Here is a 24,474-nt window from a genome sequence, read left to right on the forward strand (position 1 = left end):
TGGTTTAACAGCATGTATTTAAGAACAATCAAAAACACAAAACAACAGGACTTGCTGTACTAGGAAATCAGTGGTGGTTCTACCAGGAGTAGGCAGAGATTTGTTTTATTATTAAGTTCTGTTTTGTTAAGCCTCAGATATCCCCACATGTCAGTTTTGCAGCCCTACCCACATAACAGGATGCATTAATTTCAATCACTGTAAAGTCATTGCTGCTAAATTTCTGCTTAACATGGATGAATAATCCGTCCAGTTAAGAGTTTCATGTACTTTTGTGTTTATTGTATTTGGGCCTAATTCTGTCCTGAACACACCAACTGCTATTTGATGTTAGCAGAAATGGAAGACGTGTGCCATGTACATAAAGACATCTAAGCTATCGTTTTTATATATTACTCATTGAATTGTATGTCTTATCTGTGCTAAGTTCAACTAAAGTAAGTAATTTTCTCAATGTTAGCCAGCATTCAATAGCAATCTAACTATTCCATATGATAACCAGTTAAGAATAGAAGACGTAATACTGAGTTAGCTGAAACGCATTTTGCTGGTCACTATATATATTTTTCTTGATTTCTAGGTTATTTGCAACCACATTAATAGTTGGACAGAGTACTCTACTGGTCTGAGGGTAAGCGTATATAACAAAATTCTGCTTAAAATATACAGAGGAGTGTTTCAGCTAAAATGCTTTCTTGTAAAGTGCTTAATCAAAGGAAAAACAAATAAAACCTCAAATAAAAATAACAAAAACAACCTCTAGGGAGGGTTCCTGCTATTGTCATAGACCTGGAGAAGAATGGTACGAACTATTAGCCATCAACCACGTCAGATTGCAGAAGCTGATTTGTGATTGAAATGAAACATGCTACACATCTCTGGAATTAAACTTTTTATTTTTTGCCATAGAAAGCTCTAAGAACTAATACCAAGTATTGATTAATGAAAAGTGGAACACAACTTTAAAAAGTATGTTAAAGAAAGACTATACAAGTATATACAGATCTGGCAAAAATTATTGATTTTTCACATGGAACAGTTCATAGGTAACAGGTGTAGAACTCAATGTTCAATGTATATAGTTGTCAGCTTCTGCATCTTTTTCTAAGCTGCATGCCTTAACAGTACAAAATAAATAAGCAGGTGATTTTTTTGTTTTTTATTTTATTCGTATACTGGAATGCTATAGGATGAATCTCCAAAGAAACCATACAGTGAGGATGTAACCACCATCATTACATTTTGCAGCAGATCTGTTAATGTTTTTATACGTGTATAAATGACTGTGAGGTTTTCTAGCACTCTGTTGAAATTGTTAATTTTTATATAAATGCTTTTTCAGATTCCAACTTTTTCACTCATTACCCCAAAGCCAATTTCTTAATATTTACATAAGGTTTTTCATTAAGTTAAAGTGGAAGTTAAATGTTTAAAAACAAATGAACAAATATAAGTGCAATAGCCAGAAATCTAAATATAAAAGCTCATGGCCCCATAAAGTTTAAAGAGGAAGGATCTAACATGTTTCCAAATGAATAAATATTGGAAGTAAAATTAAAAAATGCTCTACATGACCTCTGGACTTTGGATATCAAAAATCACTTCCAAGGAAAACTGAAGAACCTGAGACACATGCAAGCACGAGTCTTCTAGCAAAAATACAGTTACAAAGCCCTAATTTTCCAGTTTTCCTCCAAAGAGAGACCTTCAGTAGGCACAGTTTAATTTAAGGTTTAAATATATCAGCAGCAAATATTGATAGCCATTATTTTTTATCACTGAACGCACACTTTTCAGTGTATCCTTAATTCTCTGTGTGTCATGTCAACAACAAAATGATCACATTTTTATGACCAAAAGTTCATGAAATTTCTACACAGCATGCAGCCAGCTACGTCAAGCAATCAATACTTACTCCTTATGAGGATTACATGTGGCTGCTGCAATACCATCTCAGACTACATCCAACCTGTAACATTTGAAAGCATATCCTGTTATACTCAAAGGCATTCGCAACATGATCTGGGAAATAACCACGTATATAATTTTTGGCCTACAAAACAGAAGCATTGAGTATTACACAAAAAACGTAAACATTCTCTTTCTCCCATCGTTATGCATTTCTGGTACCCTTTTTTATAGCTCCAGTTGTATTTGAACCATTTATCAGTTAAATATCTTTCTGTCAGGAATACCGGATGCCTAAAATCTTTGAAGGTTGTAGGACCAAAACGCTTCTCTGAAACAGGAGAAGAAAAACTTTTAGCTGTAATTTAAGCAATGAAAGTTTACAATAACTAACTAGCACTATGCAAAACAACCTTGCTCAGTCAGTCATCACTAGAATTTCTGTGCAGTTTTCATATTACCATTTACAGAAATTCAAGAAGTCACTAAATCTGATGTGCTAAACTACAGTAAACAGTTGTTTTCCTCAGATCTACTGTTTTCTGTTCAGGCTGGACTTCTTGGATCATCTCCTAGGAGTCATAAAATGTACCAAGTGCAAGGAGAAAAAAAGGGGCAATATAACAAACCTGAAACTGAAAACAGATAACAACTAGGCAGCTGTAGAGGAATTACACTGTGGACTATGAGGGATGAGGGGTATTTTTTGATTGTTGGTTCATCATTTTTACATGGTTACACTAATTCTATAAGTGGGAAAAAAATAAAAAAATTGTTTTTAATTTAAAAATTTTTAAATTTTTAAAATTAAAAATCTAGCCAAATAGACATACAATATCCTCTGCAGTCTCAGTGCTAAGCTGACGCAGCACTTGGGTTATTTCTCAGTTTTAAGAAGCAAATTTCAAAGCCTTCAGATAGCAAAAAAAAAAAAAAACAAAACCAAAAAAACTCTGGACCCTTGCAGTAATGCATTGCTCAGAAAAATAAAATGAGTTGTGGGATTATTTTTTTAAATGGTTCCACATTCAAGAGACTATGATGAATACTTTTACTGTTTTCTTGGTTAATGTTTAAACACAGTTCAGCATTGAAGTTCTACCATGAAAGAAAGGGTTTACATAAGAAGTGTGGGTATAGGAAATACATCAATTACTTTAGAAATTACTTTAGATCTCTAGTTCTTTAGAACAAACTGTACCTTTTTCAAGCTACGAATCCCCACGATTTGATCAAAATTAACATACTAGCAAACACTGCTAGCTCCTTGAAAATGTGTTAATCTGTATTCAAGTAAACTTTCCAATGAATTGCTTCCACAAATTGCTTTCAGCTACTAATGATCCATCTAAGTGCTACCATTTGGTGACTTGGTAGAACAAGTTAACTTGTTTTCACTTTAACAATTTGTTCTGCAATTATTTTAACAGTTCATTTAAAACAGCTGCAGTGTTTCTGCACTGAAGCCCTTTTCCAGCATTTCATGCATTTCAGTAAGATTCTGGTATTACAAACTCAAATTCAGTGCTACCCTCTGATTGATTTTGTTTAAAAATTGCTTCGTTTCCCTGTGGAATGAAAATATCATCCCAGGTCATTTGTTTGGCTGGAGGATTCGATGTTGTTCCTTCGGTGCCCTCCTTTCCTGTGTCAACACGATAAACAATTCCATTCTCATTTAATACTGGTATGCTGCTTGAACGATCCGTAATGTACGCATACTGTCTGATCTGCAAAGACCTGCAAGGATGCAATCGGTAAAGCTTGGTGTCTCCAGAAGGGTCTTGGCTATGAACTGATCTTATGTGCGAGGCCATGATTTGGTAGTTGATGAAAGACTTGCCACATGTCAAGCACTGGTACCTCCGCTCGCCAGTGTGGTGGATTTCATGCTTCGTACGGTATTCTGCGAGAGGGAAAACCTTGTCACAGTATCGGCATGGGTACTTCTTCTCCCAGGAATGAACGTTAAAATGTCTCCGTAAACTCGTCAGACACACGTATGATCTCTTACATACAATGCAGATGTAGTAGACCCTTCCATCCACTATCAGCTCGTAGTGGTCATCATGCTTAACTTTCATGCGTTTCCTGCCTGGAGAATCATCACCAGATGTTTTGGGCGTTTCATCACGCTTGGCTTCTCCTTCTTCGGGATCATCCTTTACAGGAATGACTATGTCATAGGTGTCCTCACCAATGTTTGCATAGACCTTACAGCCTGTGGATAAGCCTTCTATTTCAGTGGCTGTATCTAACGTTATGATTTTCTGCCCTTCCACCACATGTTTTGGTGCAATGCCTGCACTGAATTCCCTATTGTTTCCAGTAAGGACATCTGAGATTTTTATTTTAAATTCTCCAGGCTTAGAAGATGGCTCTTGTGAAAACGTAACAACCTGTTTTTTCTGTACACCTGATCCTTCAGAGGCTGCAGTCTTGGATGCAGCAGGCTGCTGAACCAAAGAGCTACTGCTGACTGAACCAGGACTAGAGGAGCTAATGACATCGTCGTCATCTTCAACCACCTCTTCTACATCATCAACAGCAGTTGTTTCTGTTTCAGCTGAGGAACTGTTGTTAGATGGCTTCTGGTTCTCCTCAACCAAATTAATCGTAGGGGTCACATGTGTTTGATTTGAGGAGCTAACAGTGGGTGATGCATTCACTGGAGGCCGATTCAGCAAAATAATCTCAGGTGTCAAATGCTGTGGTGTTGCAGAGACAAGGGATTCTGCACTTGATTGTATTTGTTTTGGATTCAGCTGGTTAGCAGAGGAAGAGAGTTTTTGAGTTGCTGTGGGGCTAGTCAATAGTGGGGAGCCACCACTGCCACATGATTTTTGGTCAGACACTCCAGCTGCATTTGAGCAAGGTTGGTTGTGGGTTGCAGCACTAGTATCTTTAGTACATTCTTTTGGGGGAACGAGCTCAGAGCAAAAAATGACATCATCATCATCATCTGAGTCGCTCACTGTTATTTTTGCAGTCTCATATGATATTCCATGCAGGGAAAACGATTCAGTTATAACCGGCATCCCCCCCAGTACATCCCCACTCTCTTGCCTGATTGCAGGTACTTGTGTTTCAGCATCCTTTTGAGTGGGGCTAGAAGTTGAAGTTTCTGAAGCAGCATCTTTCACCTCGTTTGACGTGCTTTTTCCTTCAGAAGGAGGTACGCACAGATCGGCTATGAATTTAACACCCAACAGTTGCCCTGATTTAATCAATTCGTCAAGTAAGTCAGATCGGACAGAGATTATTTTGGAACTATACATATAGTTAAGTATTTCTGCAAAGATTTCGGCTCTTACAAAGCTCAGTTCAACTACTTGCCCTGCCACTGAGAAAAGCTGGTGAAAGTATGTGCTTGAGGCAGAAAGAATGTTTCTGTGAGCTCGAAATTTCCGGTCCTCCACAATGACAGTAACATCACAAAAAAGTCCATGGCCACGTTGTTCATTCAAAGACTGAAGGAGCGCGTTAGAATACTGCGTGTCTGTTGCAGAGATCAGTTTTTCCCCCTCCATTCCTACAAAGAGAAAGCAAGAGGTATCAAATAAGCAAAACCACGGATTTCTGGCTTTGTGTGATGGTGTCACACATTTACAGTTTAATAATTTTGAAAAAACAAATCTCAACATGCATAAGCTTAGTGAAGGGCCTAGAGGGGAAGACATATGAGGAGCAGCTGAGGGTACTGGGTCTGTTCAGCCTGGAGAAGAGAAGGCTGAGGGGGGACCTCATCGTGGTCTACAACTTCCTCGCGAGGGGTAGTGGAGAGGCAGGTGACCTATTCTCTGTAAACACCAGTGACAGGACCTGCAGGAACAGTGTTAAGCTGAGGCAGGGGAAGTTTAGGCTGGACATCAGGAACAGGTTCTTCACTGAGAGGAACAGGTTCCCCAGGGAAGCAGTCACTGCACCAAGCCTGTCTGAATTTATGCAGCGATTGGACTGTGCACTTAGGCACATGGTCTACATGTAAAATTTTGGGTAGACCTGTGCAGTGCCAGGAGTTGGACTTGATCCTTATGGTCCCTTCCAACTCAGGATATTCTATGATTATATGATAAGCTTAATGCTACGCCACTCTGCATTTTTTTTTTTAATCTGTCCCTTTTCCTCCCATGCAAGGTATGTGCAGAACTGAATACACCCTCTGTTCTCATCTCCTAAAGAGTAAAAAAAAGAAATGATGGTCTAATTCAATAGCAAATAGGGTAAGTTTGAAAACCAGGATGCTGTATGACGGTTTCTCAAAGGGTCTGAGCGTTAACAGAGGTTTGTTTTCCGTTGTGGAATATTTCCACAAGTATTTAGGAGAGGCTCGGCAGCGCGTTTATTTTAGGGGCCGGCCACCAGGACCTGTGCACGCCTGCCCCGGCGCCGCTGGAAACGCTGCGGGTACCTCCCTTCCCTGCCCAGGAAGAGAAACAGCCCCGCTCCCCGGGCATCCGCAGGGCCGTTCCGGGGCGGCGAGGCAGCAAAAGGGGGAGCGCGGCGCTCCGACGGGGCCGGGCAGCCCGCGGGAGAAGCTCCCCGGGCGCGGCTGGAAGCGGAGCCAGCGCCCGGAGGCTCCCAGGGGCGGCGGGCCGCGCTGACAGGCGGCGGGCCCGAGCCCAGGCCCGCAGCTCCGGAGCGGCCTGGCCCTGCACGGGGTAGCGGCGGCGGGGAGCAGGGGGCGGCGGGGTACGGGGACGGGGGTGACGAGGATCCACGTTACCTGCTCTCCGGCCGCCCTTTCCCTCAAGAACGGCCGCCGGCCGCCGCCGCTCCTCGGGCTCGGGCTCGGGCTCGGCTCCGCTCGTGCGCCTCCCCCGCCGCGCCGCCGCCAGGGGGCGCTGCGCCGCGCTGCCCTCCCCCGCCGGCCGCAGCGCTCCGCCCGAGCGCCCTCGGCGCCCTTCGGCTCCCTTCGGCTCCGACCCGAGCGGCCTCGGCGCCCTTCGGTTCCAACCCGAGCGGCTTCGGCACTTTCCGACTTCCCGCCCCGGGAAGCACCGCGCTCCACCGCCCTTGTGTGGCGCTGACCGACCTGACCCGGCATGGCCGCGGGGCTGACGTAGTCGGAAGGAGAAGCGGCTTCTCCAACGGAGCCTTCGGGTCTGAAAGTCTGCAGAGGCAGTTCTTGATTATTTCTGGGCTTGTCCTGAGAGTTCAGTGAAGAACAGAAAAGAGTAATCGGGAAAGATTGGCTTTCTGCCTCATAAAACCGTTCGGCTGGGTTCTCTCCTGATACAGGCTCTCAGATGAGCACAGAGTTGGAAGAAGCCCTGCTTCTGAAGCATCATCAGCTTTGAACAGCCAGGTTTTGAACCGCTTACTCTTAGGCACTGTCTCATGTAAAACATGATGGGCTAGCTGTGTGAGTCTCACCATCTCCTGGACTTTCCTAGCTTTGCTGAAACTTTTCACTGTGGCAGCTTCTTAGGTCAGATGTAAAATCTGAACTCGTCTCGCTGTGGGCAAGGCAGAGCTAATGCTTGAAATTTTTTTAAATTTTAAAAGCTGGCCAGCTCAAAAAAATTTACTGAAGCTGCCTCTCATTCCTCCTGCACTTCAATGCAGAATTTCAATGCCTTTTTTTTTTTTTTTTTGACACACACCTCTTAGGGTTTTGTTTTTCTTCCTTTTTTATTTTTAGATTAGCCTAGAATGTGACTTACATTGTGTAAATGTATGTGACTTACTTTGTGTAAAAATTGATGTAGCGACAAATTAAATGAACCATTTTTTCTAAGATATTGACAAGAAAGACATCTAGAACATTTAATTAAATGTGTTGTTCTTAGAACTGGAAATACAAGTGAGAGAAACAATGCCAATTTTTATTTTAATGCCTACCAGTGATCCAAAGAAACTCTGGGATGGAGACTCTGAAAATTACAAGTACAAATTGCAAAAAGTGATGTCTAAGTTTTGTTTGTTTGTCTGGGGGGGAGAAAACAAGAAAATACACAACCCAGCAACAAGTTTTCAGTTAAGCCCTTCAAAGAGCTCTTTTCTTTTTTAAAAAGGCAGCTTGCGGAAACAAAAAATTGTTTTAAAGATAAATCAGAGACAGAAGTATTCTGTCATAAAAAAGTGTATTTTACATTAAAATAAATTACATTGGATAAACAAGCCAATGAGTTTCCACTTGGGGACTTCAATAAAATAAAAAATTAACAGTTATCCTACCTAAGACTACTTTTAGGAACAGAAATATTCCACTGTGAAACTTCAAATTCCTGAAATGCCTGGGGGGAGGCTGGGGAGGCCTGGCTGCACCACCTGCCCTTCCAGAGGCCTCAGGGGTGCATTCGTGCGCCATGTGGACAGGTCCCTATGTTAGGCTGATTCAAAGATCGAAGCCAAAATTCCTTTAAGTGGTATATTCTTTATTGCAGCGCTGGATGCACGGGGGATCTCTCCACCTATCGTGCATACCCAAAGCAGAAAGCAGTCTTGAATTTATACAATCAATCTATCAATATTCTACAAGCACCTATACATATGCATTACCTATTCCCGCCTTCCCTTGCTTCTCATGCTAATTAGCCTTTTGGCACCTTGCGCCTGCATAGAGCCTCCCAAGAATTGTGGGCAGGGGTCTTTGGGACGTGGGCAGGGGTCTTTGGGAGGAAGACCCCGAATCTTCCTCACAGTGTACTTTTCACCTTTGGTCAGGAATCTGCTGAATTGGCATGTTTCTTAATTGCAAGAGCTCGTTGTTGCTAATTGCAAGAGCTGGTTGGCTAATTCTTCCGTTTGTTGTATCTTTATAATGAATTCCAATGTCCAGTTTTGAGATTTATAGTCCTTACATTTGTTTCTGTCTGTCTGCCGCTTCCTTATCATGAGTTCCAGTGTCTTGTTTTGAGATATACAGTCCTTGTCTGGGGTTTGTCCTTGCCCCCCCAATGCTTCCTTAATACCTCCTTAATCAGGCATCTGTCTGGAGTGTTGGTGACATGAACTCATGTACTCAGTGCTGGGAGTACATGGCGGCCTGGACTTCCTCCTAGGGAGATCCGACTTCACATACATGTACTTCGGGCAGCATGTGAGGACAGCTCGGTGCTGGGGATCACCCCAGGCTTCGGGTTCCTCCTGAGGCAGGAAGGTCCCAAGCTGTACCTCACACAGTGCAGTCAGCTGGCAAAGTTGCAGCCACTGCAACTTCCACCTGTCTCATTCAGATGATCCCCCAGAAGTGGCACTGTTATCCCAGCCCCTTCTACCCCTATCGCTTTTAGGGTTTCATTAGTTAATTTAACCCCTGATACTTTATAGGCCAGTAATGACCTAGCTGCCCCAGTGTATTGTGTTCGATGGTGAGGTTCAGGGGGGAGCTGCACTGGCAGCCCCTGTGAGAAAAATCCAGAAGCCTCCCCGTGGCAGATAAGGGACAATTTCATCCAACCCCAAAGGGGCCCACTGCTGCCCAGAGCCAAGCCATGAGGAACACAGTCCATGCCTCTGTGAGAGCACATCCACGAAGACAAACAAACAAACAAACACCTGCTGCTCAACAGCAGCCTTGAGAGCAAGGAGTGAGAAACCTCCCTGCAGATATCAAAGTCAGTGCAGGAGGAGGGGGAGGAGGTGCTCCAGGCACCAGAGCCGAAGTCCCCCTGCGGCCTGTGGAGCAGGCTGCCTCCCTCCCTCCCCCCCCCCCCCCCCCCCCCCCCATACTTGGGAAACTGACGAAACATCACAGCAAATATACCAAAACTTCTAGACTGTTACTTAGATAATGCCTACATCCTCTTTCCCTGCTCCCTGAACTTCAGACAGCTCTGTCAGACACTACATACCACACCTTTAACACCCTCAATAACTCTTTTAACAGCTCTTTCTATCTTTCTCCAGCCTGTACTTTCACAAAAGACTCAGTCATTGGCCAACTTAATTCCATAGTTTTTTTCCCTCCAGGATGCTGAAACAACATATCAGTATACCATATTTAATCCCATTTTCCTTCTCTCCTCCTTCCTCTCCGGATATTCCTATTTGAAGTGGCCAGCCTGGCCACACTTCCCATCAAAGCCTGTCCCTGCTTGGATTCAGGGTGCAATGCAGGTAGCTTTCCTTGCCTGCCATTCCTTCATCTCTCTTCCTCTCCTTTCCATCCTGGCCCTGACTCCCCCTGAAGATTTTCTTCCTCTTTCTCCAACCCTCTGCCTCACTACCTGCTACACTGTCGATATGATTAGTTTCGCTCTCTGCTTTTTCTTCTCATCTCCCCTCCTGACACACACCTTCTGGGCCTCCCGCAGGAGGGCCCCCCAGTGTCTGTTCACGACATCCCTCCACCTTCTGGAGCATTTTCTGTGTATTTTGCCAGGTTTTAATCACAAAATGAACTTTCAAGAGCCCTTGGGATACCGGGTCCTCTGGATTCTTCCCCAAGTACTTTCTCATTCTGACCCCAAGTGTCTCATATGATTTCTGTGTTGCACACTATTATTATTCCAGCCAGGATCGGCAAGAGGGTATTTCTGCCCTGCTGGTATTACCCCTGGTCCTGGAGGATGAACTATTTCCCATTTTTTATAGCAGCTCTCCTCCTGATCATTCCCATTTCTTTCCCTGTAAACAACATACTTATAGACATAATTCTACCCCCACCAAGAGTATAAGTTAGGTCATAGGAACTGGTCTAATAGTTAAGCTAGCCTGATGGGGTCCTCAATTGAAGACTTCCTCTCCTCTTAAAATTCCTAACCTCTCTGCTGGTAAGGAGGGGAGGTAGTTCACTTAAGAGGGTACACTGTTAAGTGTTAGTACTGTTGGTATCAGGGAAGGAAAAATTCTCAATATCTCTTCTACCTTGTTCTAATTCTTGCCAGAGCCTAGAGTACGCTTCTCTTCTAGGGACAGTGTTAATTACAGTCCCTGTCTCCCTTCCTGGAGCGACTTCTGCTGCCACCAGCGCAATATTAGGGCTATAGGGAGCATAACCTGGCTCCTTCTCTGAAAAAGGAATCTTATTGTTTACACATAAATTTTTGAAATATGCCTTTGGTGTAGTGCATACACACGGGGCAATTTGGAAGGAGAGAGGACTTTTAAGCATGCAGAAGAGATACTGAAATTACTCCAAGTGGTATACCTGCCTACTAAAATTGACATTAAAGGACATCAAGCAGGGGATACTGATATTGAAAGGGGAAATAGATTGGCTGATGCAGGAGCCAAAGGGGTGGTAGAACAGGCATCTGAAAGTCAAATTTTGGCACTAGTACCAGGAACAGAAAACCAGGCATTAACAAAAGCTTGAGAAAATGAAGTAGAATATTCTAAGATGTAAACAGAAAATGTTACGTGCAGGTTTAACATAAATAAATGATGGGAAAAATGTGATACCATATTAAATTGAATGGTAACTGGAGAAAAGTATAAAGCATGCTGGGAAGCTGAAGTAGCATCAAAGTTTTTAAATAGAGAATGGATAGGACCTGATTTGGATACCACAGTAAGACAGGTAACTCAGCAATGTGATCTTTGTCTCCAGACTAATCCCAAGAACACTCCCAAGCCAAAAATGGGCCAAATTGGAAAAGGTAATGGGCCTGGACAACAATGGCAGATTGAGTTCACCAAACTCCCAAGAAAAGGGGGGTACTGGTATTTGTTGGTATTAACTGACACCTTTTCAGGATGGCCAGAAGCATTTCCAACCAGAACAGCCAAGGCTCGGGAGGTAACTAAGATATTACTACAAGAAATAATACCATGTTTTGGAGTTCCAGCAACTATATCCTCTGACAGGGACAAAAGTGGTACAGCAAATTAGCTGCCATTTGGGTATAGACTGGCAACTTCATACCACATATTGCCCTCAGTCAAGTGGCCAAGTAGAAAAATGAACCATTTAATCAAACAGCAAATTGTGAAATTGGGACAAGAAGCAAGTTCAGTTTGGCCTCAGTCTCTTCCTTTAGCTCTTTTGCATATACCAAGGGGAAAGGAAGGGCTAAGCTCCTTTGAAATCTTATATGGACAACCCTATGGAATACAAAGAGGAATATCCATGCAAGCTGGGGATAAAATTGTGACCTCCTATATGGTGGCCTTAGGTAAACAGCTCAATTAAATTGGAAAACATGTGAGTGGGACCAGTAGATGGACCAGTGTACAATAAACAACCTGGAGACTATGCTGGAGCTGGCTTCTTGCCAGTGCTTGAATGAGGAGGTGGAACCCGGCAGGATGCCTGAAGGGTACAGCAGGAGCAGAGCAGGCATACGACCACTGTTTTGGGATGGGGATGTTCCCATGTCTAATTTGACTCTGGTAAGCTCATTTCACCCCTCAGTAAGTCTGCTTTCAAAACAGGTTATTAGGGTACAGTGACACACTTTGTGATTTTTAAGGAAATATTAGCTTTGATAATAATAACATGCAATAAACCCAAATAGTCTGCAACTTCTGTGAAGTGTGGGAAAAAGCTTTGGTTTCTGCATCTTCCTGCAGTTGTGGGGACCACTGTCCTTTCTTTGCTGCACTCATACAAGGCACTAGTATTGATAAAGGCCTTTGTGAGAGGATGAAGTGGGGTGAAAAATGGTAATTTTGCCAGCTAGTGAGTTGTATTAAAACCACACAGGATAAAATGAAATTTTTAATTTCTGCAATAATGCATCATATAGAACACCTAAAGCTAGGATGCCCAAACACTTTGAAAGATAAATGACAGAAATAAAAAAATCTGCTTGCAGTGTGAGAAGCGACAAAGTGAAATAAAATTACAAAAGTGAAAGAAATTGATGTGCTAATTATGTAACTGTGGGACTACATAAGAAATGCCTGTGATAGGGGGAGTTTATGCAGTTTGTGAAGACTTTGGTATCGATTAAGAAAGGCTGAATTTATGGTGTCTTTTTAAAGAACTTCTTAATAAATTGGCCTGTTATTACATTGTTTTAGTGTTTAAAGATGTGAAAGAGCTTATATGAAAGGCTATTATAGATGCATGAGGGGATGTATATAAAATAAAAAAAAATATAAAGAAAAATAAATAAAAATAAAAATAAAAAATAATAATAATAATAAAAAAGTCACTAAGACTACACTGTTGGGTTTTATCATCGCTTTAGGACATGTATAGTCAGTGAGTTTCCTGTTTGTGATTCTGATTTGGGGTTGCTGTGTTAACAGTTCTCTGTGTTCTGGGAAGGTCTGGGCTCTGTCTGGTGAACTGGTTCTGCTGCCAACATAAAAATCTCTTTTTTTTTTTTTTTGGTTTAATGGCTTTTTGGAGTTGTAGAGTTCTCTTTACTTTGAACTTCTCTGTGTCTGTGAAGAGCAACTATGTAAGACATAAGAATACTTTGTTTTGCAAATATTTGTGAAGCTTAGGAGTGCAATCTGTTGTGCTTCTAAGCTGTTCTTTCTGCAAAATACTAAATAGTTGAGAAGCTTTGTCCAGCAGGGTCATTGACTGTTAAACAAGACTTAGTTTAGTTTTTGTATTGCTTTAATTACACTTCTTTACAGAAACTAGAATATATATCCCGGTGGGATACATCCATGTGTGCTAAGGGAGTTGGCAGAGGTGATCGCCGAACCACTCTCTATCATCTTTGAAAGGTCCTGGAGAACAGGAGAGGTGCCTGAAGATTGGAGGATAGCCAATGTCACTCAGGTCTTCAATAAGGGCAAGAAGGAGGATCTGGGAAACTACAGGCCAGTCAGTCTCACCTCTGTCCCTGGAAAGGTGTTAGAACAGCTTGTTCTGGATGCCATCTCCAAGCAGTTGGAAGAGAAGAAGGTTATGAGGAGTAGTCAGCATGGATTCACCAAGGGCAAGTCGTACTCGACCAACCGTGTTGCCTTCTGTGATGGCATCATCATTTGGGTAGATGTGGGGAGAGCAGTGGATGTAATCTACCTTGACTTTAGCAAGGCTTTTGATACTATCTCCCATGACATCCTGGTAGCAAAACTGAGAAAGTGTGGGATAGAGGAGTGGACAGTAAGGTGGGTTGAGAACTGGCTGACTGGCTGAGCTCAGAAGGTGGTGATCAGCAGCACAGAGTCTGGCTGGAGGCCTGTGACCAGCAGTGTTACCCAGGGGTTGGTGCTGGGTCCAGTCTTGTTCAACGACCTTGATGAGGGAATAGTGTCTGCCCTCAGCAAGTACGCCAATGACACAAAGCTGGGAGGAGTGGGTGACATGTCAGAAGGCTGTGCTGCCATTCAATGAGACCTGAACCAGCTGGAAAGATGAGTAGGAAGAAACCAAATGAGGTTTGAGAAGAGCAAGTGTGGAGTCCTGCACCTGGGAAGGAACAACCACATGCATCAGTACAGGCTGGGGGATGACCTGCTGGAGAGGAGCTCTGAGGAGAAGGACATGGGGGTCCTGGTGGACGACAGGCTGACCATGAGCCAGCAGTGTGCCCTCATGGCCAAGAGGGCCAATGGGATCCTGGCATTCATTAAAAGGAGAGTGGCCAGCAGGTTAAGGGGGGTGATCCTTCCCCTCTGCCTGGTCAGGCCTCACCTGGAGTACTGTGTCCAGTTCTGGGCTCCCTGGTACAAAAAGACAGGGATCTCCTGGAAAGAGTCCAGTGGAGGGTCACAAAGATGATATGGGGTCTGGAGCATCTTCTCTATGAGGAAAGGCTGAGAGACCTGGGTCTGGTCAGCCTGAAGAAGAGAAGACTGAGAGGGGATCTCATCAATGTGTATAAATACCTGAGGTGTGGGAGACAGAAGGATTTGGCCAACCTCTTTTCAGTGGTTTGCGGGGACAGGACAAGGGGTAATGGCCACAAGATAGAGCACAGGAAATTCTGCACCAGCATGTGAAAGAATGTGTTCACAATGAGGGTGATGGAGCACTGGAACAGGCTGCCTAGGGAGGTTGTGGAGTCTCTTTCTCTGGAGATATTCAAGGCCCATCTGGACGCCTACCTGGGCAGCCTGCTGTAAGGAACCTGCTTTGGAACCTGCTTTGCAGGAGGTTTGGACTTGATGATCTTTTGAAGTTTCTTCCAACCCTTCAATTCTGTGATTCTGTGTGATTCTGTGATTCTACTTTCTGTCTGGGAATAAATGTGCATGCTTCTTCATGCTGTTTTCTGCTGTGAACATACTGATTTTTAAATTGATACTGCTGCCTTAGGTAGGTATGTCTAAAACAGCTCTCTTACAGACTTGTTTCAGTCTTGTTGAAATAGCTGGTGCTCAATAACTGTTACCAACATTTTAGATATTTTAGTATAAATTAAATAATTTCTTTCTAGTATACTCATCAGATGCTTTCTGTGATCTTTTTTTCTGTGAATCTGCTCAAGCAATTCCTTCCTAAATTCACTTAGGAACCACATCTTGATCCTTGTACTGCTTTAACTCCAAGAGAAATACTTAAGTAATATATACTGAAAACATATAATGACTGAATCCCTCGTTTGTTTTAACTGATGCAATGGTGAAAGATCCCAGCTGGTAGGTAGATGCACAACTGCCATCTTTTACCACATTTGAAATTTTATCTTTTGGTTATAACATAAAACACTTTTACTATCATGTTGTTTTGATTAAATTGCACCAAGTAATGGAAAAGCTAAGAATGTGTGTGTTATGCTGTGTTTAAGCTTTATATGTTTTTTGCCCTAGGCTTCCAACCTTAGATGCTATTGCACTGGGGAAACCTGATGTGTTAACTCTAAGGAACAGTACGGATCATAAAGTGGAGTAGAGACACCAAGGCTAGGCTCTGTGATCAGGTGGTGACTTAATTGTTCTTGAGCACACTGAGACTGATAAGCTTCACTTTTTGCTACCCTGAGCCAACGACCTGTCATGTTTTGACAAATGCTGTACTCTAGGTTACTTTTCCTCTTCATAATATCATTATAATACCAAAACACACCTCCATCCCAAAAGCTACCTGCCTCCACCCCTCACTGAGCATGCGCTCTGAATTCCTCAAAGCCTATACTGTTAAACAGAGACAGGAAAACTTTTCACCAATCGTAACTAAGATATGCTTAACTAGAGTCACTGAAGCTCCACCTAAAAGATAGAAAATAATATAAACTGACCTAAGAGAGAGGGGATGTCAGGGAAGATACCACCATCAGGGAAGATACCACTGTCAGGGGAGGTACCACCGTAAGAGGAGGTACCATCACAAGGGAATACACCATCCTGAGTAGCTCCTGACCCCTGGGATCAGTCAACAGGAGGAGTCTCTCTTCGCCCCCCCATTGGGACACTTTTGGGTGAGATTTGAACACTTGGTTATACTGTGTGTCTCCTCAGAAACTTGGAAATCTCTATAGAGTCTTTGTGTCTTTTAACACGTTAATTTCCAGGCTATGCACCTATGTATTTCATGAGTGCTAGCTTGCATTTGCAGACAGTAAATTATTGCTGGCAAGCCAAAGAACCTCTTAATCTACAGGGGCAGGAGGGAGTAGTTGGTATTTTAAACACTGTCTGTCTTGCCTTGTGATGTCCCTGGTAGGCTTTACCAACTATTTCATACTTTTGCTTAAACCTGTAGTCAGTATTGAGAAAAGATATTTTGATTTTTCACAACCTAATATGTCCTTTTATCTCCTGGAACGGCTTTGTAAAGAATATGTAGTGTCATGCTATGTTCCAAGTTATCCTGTAATATGGCAATTTGGGACTCAAGCATGTAGGGCTAGTTCCTTTTATGGCTTCACCATAGTGGACTACCACTTGTTACTGTAACTTCCACTCTGTATAGACAATAATTGTTTGAGATTAATACTCTTAACCTAATTGTACCAACAAGAATAAGCATAATTGTGCTAAATTCCATGGAGGAATGGTTATGAAATTTATTACAAGTTACTAAATATGGTAATGTTAGAGGAAAAAAAATAATCAAAGATGCCATTTAGAGATGATTGCTTGGCTGTTCTTGATTGTCTTTGGATGTAATTTGCTATCATCACTGTGACAAATGATGAGTGACCCTTGACCCCCAAGCCACCAACCTGGACCAAACGCCAGAGCCCCTACCTCAGACCAGACCCTGGAGACCCCACTCTGAACCTGACTGGAGCCCCGACCCAGACCCAACCCCAGAGCCCTGGACCTGGTTGCAACCCTGAGCCCCAGACCCGTGCCCCAGCCCAGGACCCTCGACCCCAGAGTTTGCTCTGACCTCGAGCCCTGACCCCAAGCTCCAACTCTGAGCCCCTGATCCTAGAACTGACCCCAGACTTTTGATCCCAGAGTCCTCACTCCAGAGCTAACTACGAGCCCCAAACATGAGCCCTGGACCATGGAGCTGACCCAGGACACAGATCTCACCCCAAGCCCCATCCCTGAGTGCCAACCCCAAGCCCCACCCCAGACCTGACCCTGGATCCCCCACCCCAGACCCAACCCTGAGCCCTGGACCCAAACCCAACCCAAAGACCTGGACCGAGAGCTGACCCCCCTCCCCCAACCCGACCCCGAGCCCCGGCCTCGAGCCCAAGGCCCAGACCCGGACCCGAGATCCAGACCCGCACCCGGACCAGATACTGAGCCCTGGACCCGGACCCAAGTCCCCGTCCTGAGCCCGCGACCATGGAACTGACCCTGAGCCCCAGTCCCAAGCCCCAACCTGAAGTCCTGACACCAAGCCCCCAACCTTGGAGCTGACCCCAACCTAGGAGCTGACCCTGAGCCCTCGAACCCAGAGCTGACCGCAGACCTGGAGCCTGAAACCTGAGCCCCAAACCTAAGCCCTAACCCCGCACCCTCAACCCCAAACCCTTGACCCTGGAAACACAACCCCAGAGCCCCTGACCTGGACCCAAACCCTGGGTCCCCGGCCCCAACCCCTAGAACCAGGCTCAACTCCAAGGCCCAACCCTGATCACCAACCCTGAGCCCCAACCCAGGACTCTTGACCACAGAGCCCTGACCCTGAACCCTCGACCCCAGACCCCTGACCCTGGAACCCCCACCCTGGACCCTTGATCCCAGAATGTTGACCCCAAGCCCTCAACCCCAGACTTGTGACCCCTGAGCCACTGACCCAGACCCAATGCCAGAGACCCTGCTCCAGACCAGATCCTGGAGACCCTACCCCAGATCCAACCCCAGAGCTCCTGCCCCAGACCAGACCCCAAAGCCCCAGACACGGACTCGGCCCCAAGCTCCAGACCCAGCCCTGTGCCTGAGCCCAGGACCCTTGACCCCGGAGTTCACCCCAAGCGCAGACCCCGAGTCCCAAGTACAAGCCCTTGACCTCAGAGCTGACTCCAGACCCTCGATCCCGGCTTCCCTACTCCTGAGCTGACCCCAACCCCTGAACCTGGAGATAACACTGAGCCCCTGACCCTGGAGCTGAACCAGGACCCAGAGCTAACCCCAAGCTCCATCCCTGAGTGCCAACCCCAAGCCCCAACCTTGAGCCCCAGCCCCGAGCCCCAACCCTGAGCCCCCAACCCCAGAGCTGACCCTGAACCCGGAGCTGACCCTGGACCTGGAGCTAGCCCCGAGGCCCAAACCTGAGCCCCAACCCTGCAGCCTCGACCCAAACCCTTGATCATGGATACATAACCCCAGAGCCCCCAACCCAGACCCGACTCTGGAGCCCCCAGCCCCGACCTCCAGAACCGGGCTTGACCCTGAGGCCCAACCGTGAGCATGAATTCTAAGCCCCAACCCCGGACCCTCGACCAGGGAACCCCTACCCTGAATGTGGTGCTGTATGTGTTTTTTGTGGTCCTAACTAGGGTTCAGCTCAGTGTTCCGGTTAGGGTTATATTTCAGGTTGTTTGGAAAGAGAGAAGGCACAGAGTGCTGTTGTGTGTGGGGTTGCATAAAGGCTCCACAAGGGAGCCTACTTCCCAGACCTGCTCTCCACACCTGTTCTGCAGATCTGGTCACAAGACCTGGTCCCCAAACATAGTCTTCAGAGCTGGGCCTAAGTCTGGTCCCTTGATCTCATCCCCAGTTCTGATCCCCAGCTCTTGTCCCCACACCTGGCCCCCAGAGCTTGTCCCCAGATGTGGACCTGCTCCCAGTTGATCCCCAGGGCTGGTCCCCAGAGCTGAGCCCTAGATCAGGTCTCCACATCTGGTCCGCAAACCTGGCTCCCAGATCTGGTCCCCACACCTCATCCCGAAGTCTAGTCCTCACACCTGGTCCCCAGACCCAGTCCCCAGAACTGGTCCCCAGACCTAGTCCCCAGAGCTGGTCCCAAAACCTGGTCCGCAGATCTGGTCCCCACACCTGGTCCCTGGACTGCATCCTCAGACATGGTCCCCAGACCTGGTCACCAGGGCTGGTACCAAGACCTGGTCCCCTGATGTGGTCCCCAGCTCTAGTCCCCACACAGAATCATCTAGGTTGGAAGAGACCTCCAAGATCACCTAGTCAAACCTCTGACCTAACACTAAGAAGTCCTCCACTAAACCATATCCCTAAGCTCTACATCTAAATGTCTTTGAAAGACCTCCAGGGATGGTGACTGCACCACTTCCCTGGGCAGCCCATTCCAATGCCCAACAACCCTTTTGGTAAAGAATTTCTCCCTAATATCCAACCTAAACTTCCCCTGGTGCAACTTTAGCCCGTTCTCCCTCATCCTGTCACCAGGCACATGGGAGAATAGGTGAACCCCCACCTCGCTATAGCCTCCTTTAAGGTACCTATAGAGAGTGATAAGGTCACCCCTGATCCTCCTTTTCTCCAGGCTGAACAATCCCAGCTCCTTCAGCCGCTCTTTATAATACTTGTAACACTTTGTTCCCAGATCTGGTCCCCAAACCTGCTCTCTAGACCTCGTCTGGAGATACTTCCCCCAGACTTTGTCCCCCAGATCTGATCCAAAGAACTGATCCACAGACCTTGTCCCCAGATCTGGTCCGCAGACCTGGTCCTCAGATCCAGTTGCCAGAACTGGTCCTGAGACCTGGTACCCAGACCTGGTCCCCACACCTGGTCTCCAGCTCTTCTCCCAACATCTTATCCCTAGAGCTGGTGCCCAGAACTCATTCCCAGACCTACTCCACAGAGTTGGTCCCCATGGCTGTTCTGCAAACCTGGTCCCCAGACCTGATCACCAGACCTGGTCCCAAGAGCTTGTCCCAAGACGTGGTCCCCAGACCAGCTCCCCCACACCCATTCCACAGATTTTGTCCCCAGAGTTGGTCCCCAGATTCGGTCCCCACACCTGGTCTCCAGCTCTTCTCCCAACATCTGGTCACCAGGGCTGGTCCCTGGAATTTTTTTGCCAGGAACATGATTCGACAGAGCAGTCACCTGTTTCTTTAGCTTTGAGGATGGTGAAATGGTCCTTGGCTTGAAAAGAACCCGTTCCCAGCCTGTCTCTAAAAATAGTTGCTTTGGGCTAAAATCTGAGCGGCTGCTAGCTCATTCTGGCTCTGGCTGTAGAGTCTTTAGACCTTGCAGCCTTCTATATTTTAAGTGCTTGGAGTTCACATTATAGAGGGATATTTAGGGGGCATTGCCAGCTAACTTGTGTTTGGGAAATCGTGGGGTACGGTTCCTTTTTTTCGGTTACATTTTAATCCCTAGATATATCAAGCCATTTGCATAACTGGCCAGAGGATTCATGAAGAGCTTCAGTACGCATCGCAAGGGGCTTGACCACATAAGTGCAGTGTTATGAAGAGAGTGAGCAGAGTCACTTTTGTCATCTATAAAAGATAAGTCTGTGATTACCCCTGTTGGGACTGTTGTGCAGTCATGGCCTTTTGGCATTCGTGGACCTGAGGGTGTTTTTTCTTTTCTGTCTCTGTGTGTTTGAGTCCTCTGCAGGGAGCTATACTGTTTGCATGTCCATCACAGACATGACCTCTGTTTCTTGTAGCCTAGGTCATAGGCATGGACTAAGCTGGAAAGTTGAATGAGGGTGAGTGGATGGCAGTGTGGTCCCTAAGTTGGTGGGTGGATTCTGTTAGTCTGTTTTGCCTTTTGGGCAGGCTTGGTGGTGTGGTTTAACCCTGTTGGCAGCTAAACACCACACAGCAATTTGCTCACCCTCCAAACTCCCTCTCTGGGATGGGAGATAGAAATGGGAAAGTGAAGCCTGTGAGTTGAGATAAAGACAGAAAAGACAGAATTAGACATTAATACATGGAATGTATTAAGACAGAAAAATAATAATGACAGTAATAATACTACTACTAATACTCCTGGAGAATGGGAGGTTCTGTCCCTTGTGGAGAGGTGGCATTCTGTCCCGAATCCCTGGGCTCCGTCCTGGGCAAAGTGTGTTCTACCCACACCAGGGTCCGGGGCCAACCTCGAGCAGCTCCTGGACGTTGGTCCCATGTGCAGGAGTTCGGCCACAGGCTGCGCGGGGGCTGTCTGTCCCGTGTTCCGGGGGTCCGTCCTCGGGCGCTGAGGGTGTCGGCCGTGCCGTGAAGTGGGAGGCTGTCGTCCGCCAACTCGGGGACTGGCCTTGCCGTAGACCAGGTTGGTCTGTTCCGTGCTGAGCGGCACCCGGCCGTACCGAATCCCTGGGCTCCAGTTCTGGGTGAAATGTGTGCTATCCGCACCAGGGTCCGGGCCCCATCTTGGGCGGCTGGGGGACAGCAATCCCAGGACACTGTTGTCCAGCCACCGCTGGTGTTGGGGCAGGCGTTCTGAGTCCCTACTCTGATCCTGAGCGACGTGTGTTAGCTGTACCGGTGTCCGGGTCCGACCTCGGGCGGACTGGGGACAGCGATCCCAGGACACGGGTGTCCGGCCACGAGCGGCATGGGTGCCGTGTGTCCCGTGAAACGGGAGGCTGTCGTCCGCCGGCTCCGGGAGTGGCCGTCCGGAGCCCTGTTTACTGTCTCGTGAAGAGAAGTGCCCAACCGTCCCGAGTCGCTTGACTGCAGTCTTGGGCGACGTGTGTGCTAGCCGCACCGGGGTCTGGGTCCAACCTCGGGCGGCTTGGGGACGGTGATCCCTGAACACGGGTGTCCAGCCATAAGCAGCGTGGGTTCCGGCTGTGCTTTGAAGCTGTTGGCTGTTGTCCTCCGGCTCCTGGACTGGCCGTCCGGGAGACCGGGGGGTTCTGTCCCATGTGGAGTGGCGGCCGGCCGTTCTGAACACCTGGGCTCTGGTCCTGGGCGATGTGTGTGCTAGCCACACCGGGGTCTGGGTCCCATCTTGATCGGTTCGGGGACGGCGATCCCAGGACACGGGTGTCCGGCCACGAGCAGCGTGTGTGCCGGCCTTGCCTTAAAGCGGGGGGCTATCGTCCGCTGGCTCAGGAACTGGCCGTGCCAGTGACCGGGGTTCTCTGTCCCGTGCGGAGTGGCGCCCGGCCATACCGAACCCCTGGGCTCCAGTCCTGGGCGACATGTATGCTATCCGCACCGGACACCGGGGCCGACCTAGAGTGGCTTTAGGACGTTGGTCCTGGGTGTGGGAGTTGGACCAAGGGCTGCGTGGGGGCTGCGTGGGGGCCGTCTGTCCTGTGTTCCGGGGGTCCGGGCCCCATCTTGGGTGGCTGGGGGACGGCAATCCCAGGACACTGTTGTCCGGCCACCGCTGGCGTTGGGGCAGGCATTCCGAGTCCCTACTCCGATCCTGAGCAACGTGTCTTAGCTGTACCAGTGTCAGTGTCCGGGCGGCTCGGGGAGGGCAATCCCTGACCACGGGTGTCCGGCCACGAGCAGCATGGGTGCCAGCCTTGCCATGAAGCGGGGGGATCTCGGCTGGCGGCTCGGGGACTGGCTGTCCTGGAGACTGGGGGGTATTGTCCCGTGTGGAGCGGCGGCCTTCTGTCCCCAAGCCCTGGGCTCCATTTTGGGCGAATTGTGTTCTACCCGCACCGGGGTCGAGGGCAGACTTCGACCGGCTCCTGGAGGATGGTCCCGTGTACAGGAGTTCGGCCACAGGCTGCGCGGGGGCCGTCTGTCCCGTGTTCCGGGGCTCCGTCCTCGGGCATGTGGGTGTCGGCCGTGCCGTGAAGCGGGAGGCTGTCGTCCGCCAGCTCGGGGTCTGGCCTTGCCTTAGACCGTGTTGGTCTGTCCTGTGCGAATCAGCGCCCGGCCGTACTGAACCTCTGGGCTCCGGTTCTGGGTGTAGTGTGTGCTAGCTGCACCAGACACCGGGGCCGACCTAGAGCGGCTTGGGCACATTGGACCCGGGTGCGGGAGTTCGGCCACATGTTGCACAGGGGGCCATCTGTCCCGTGTTCCAGGGGTCTGTCCTCGGGCGCCGTGGGTGTTGGCTGTGCCGTGAAGCAGGAGGCTGTCGTGCACCAGCTCGGGGACTGGCCTTGCCGTAGACCAGGTTGGTCTGTCCCATGCTGAGCGGCGCCCGGCCGTACCGAAGCCCTGGGCTCCGTTTCTGGGTGAAGTGTGTGCCAGCCGCACTGGTGTCTGGGTCCGACCTCAGGCGGCTCGGGGACGGCGTGTTCCCGGGTGTTCACGGGTGTTCAGCCCCAAGCAGCGTGGGTGCCGTCTGTCCCGTGAAGTGGGAGGCTGTTGTTCGCTGGCTCGGGGAGTGGCCGTCCGGAGCCCTGTTTACTGTCTCATGCGGAGCAGTGCCTGGCCGTCCCGAGGCGCTGGACTGTGGTCTTGGGCAATGTGTGTGCTAGCCGCACCGGGGTCCAGGTCCCATCTCGATCAGCTCGGGGACAGCAATCACAGGACATGGGTGTCCGGCCACGAGCAGCATGGGTGCCTGCCTTGCCTTGAAGTGGGAGGCTGTCTCCCGCCGGCTTGGGAACGGGCCTTGCCGGTGACCGGGGTTCTCTGTCCCGTGTGGAGCGGCGCCCAGCCGTCCCAAACTGCTGGGCTCCAGCCCTGGGTGAAGTGTGTGCTAGGCTCACCGGGGAATGGGGCCGACCTCGAGCGGCTCGTGGACAGTGGTCCCATGTGCGGGACCGACTTCGACCATGGGCTGACCTGTGTTCTGGGGGTGCATCCTCAGGCGCCGTGGGTTCCGGCCGTGCCTTGAAGCTGGTGGCTGAAGTCTTCCAGCTCCTGGACTGGCTGTCCAGGACACCAGGGGGTTCTGTCTCTTGTGGAGCGTCGGCCAGCTGTTCCAAACCCCTGGGCTCCCGTCCTAGACGGTGTGTGTACTTGCTGCACAGGGTCCGAGACCCATCTCAGGCGGCTCGGGGACGGCGATCCCAGGACACGGGTGTCCGGCCATGAGGAGTGTGGGTGCCGGCCTTGCCTTGAAGTGGGTGGCTGTCTCCCGCCGGCTCGGGGACTGGCTCTCCTGGAGACCGGGGAGTTCAGTCCCGTGTGGAGCGGTGGCCAGCTGTCCCGAACCCCTGGGCTCCAATCCTGGGTGAAGTGTGTGCTAGCCGCACTGGGGAATGGGGCCGACTTCGGGCGGCTCAGGGATGGCCACGAGCAGCGTGGGTGCCGGCCGTGCCATGAAGCGGGAGGCTGTCGTCCGCCGGCTTGGGGACAGGCCGTGTCGGTGACCGGGGTTCTCTGTCCCGTGTGGAGCGGTGCCTGGTCGTCCCGAACCCCTGGGCTCCGGTCCTGGGCGACGTGTGTGCTAGGTGCACCGGACACCGGGGCCGACCTAGAGCGGCTTGGGGACGTTGGTCGAGGGTGCGGGAGTTCGGCCACGTGTTGCACAGGGGGCCGTCTGTCCCATGTTAAAGGGGTC

General features: G+C 48.4%; 1 protein-coding gene across 1 annotated transcript; it reads right to left on the reverse strand.

Moving 5' to 3' along the window:
* Positions 1-879: 879 nt before the first annotated feature.
* Positions 880-6,800, reverse strand: ZBTB33 (zinc finger and BTB domain containing 33). The gene is made up of 2 exons (XM_027465526.3): positions 6,635-6,800; positions 880-5,440 (listed from the first exon to the last, which is right to left on the reverse strand). Exon 2 carries the CDS (start codon positions 5,436-5,438, stop codon positions 3,399-3,401), a length of 2,040 nt encoding a protein of 679 aa, XP_027321327.1. The 5' UTR covers positions 5,439-5,440; positions 6,635-6,800; the 3' UTR covers positions 880-3,398.
* Between the last annotated feature and the right edge of the window lie 17,674 nt (positions 6,801-24,474).

Source organism: Anas platyrhynchos, chromosome 10, assembly GCF_047663525.1.
Source record: "Anas platyrhynchos isolate ZD024472 breed Pekin duck chromosome 10, IASCAAS_PekinDuck_T2T, whole genome shotgun sequence".
NCBI classification, from domain to species: domain Eukaryota; kingdom Metazoa; phylum Chordata; class Aves; order Anseriformes; family Anatidae; genus Anas; species Anas platyrhynchos.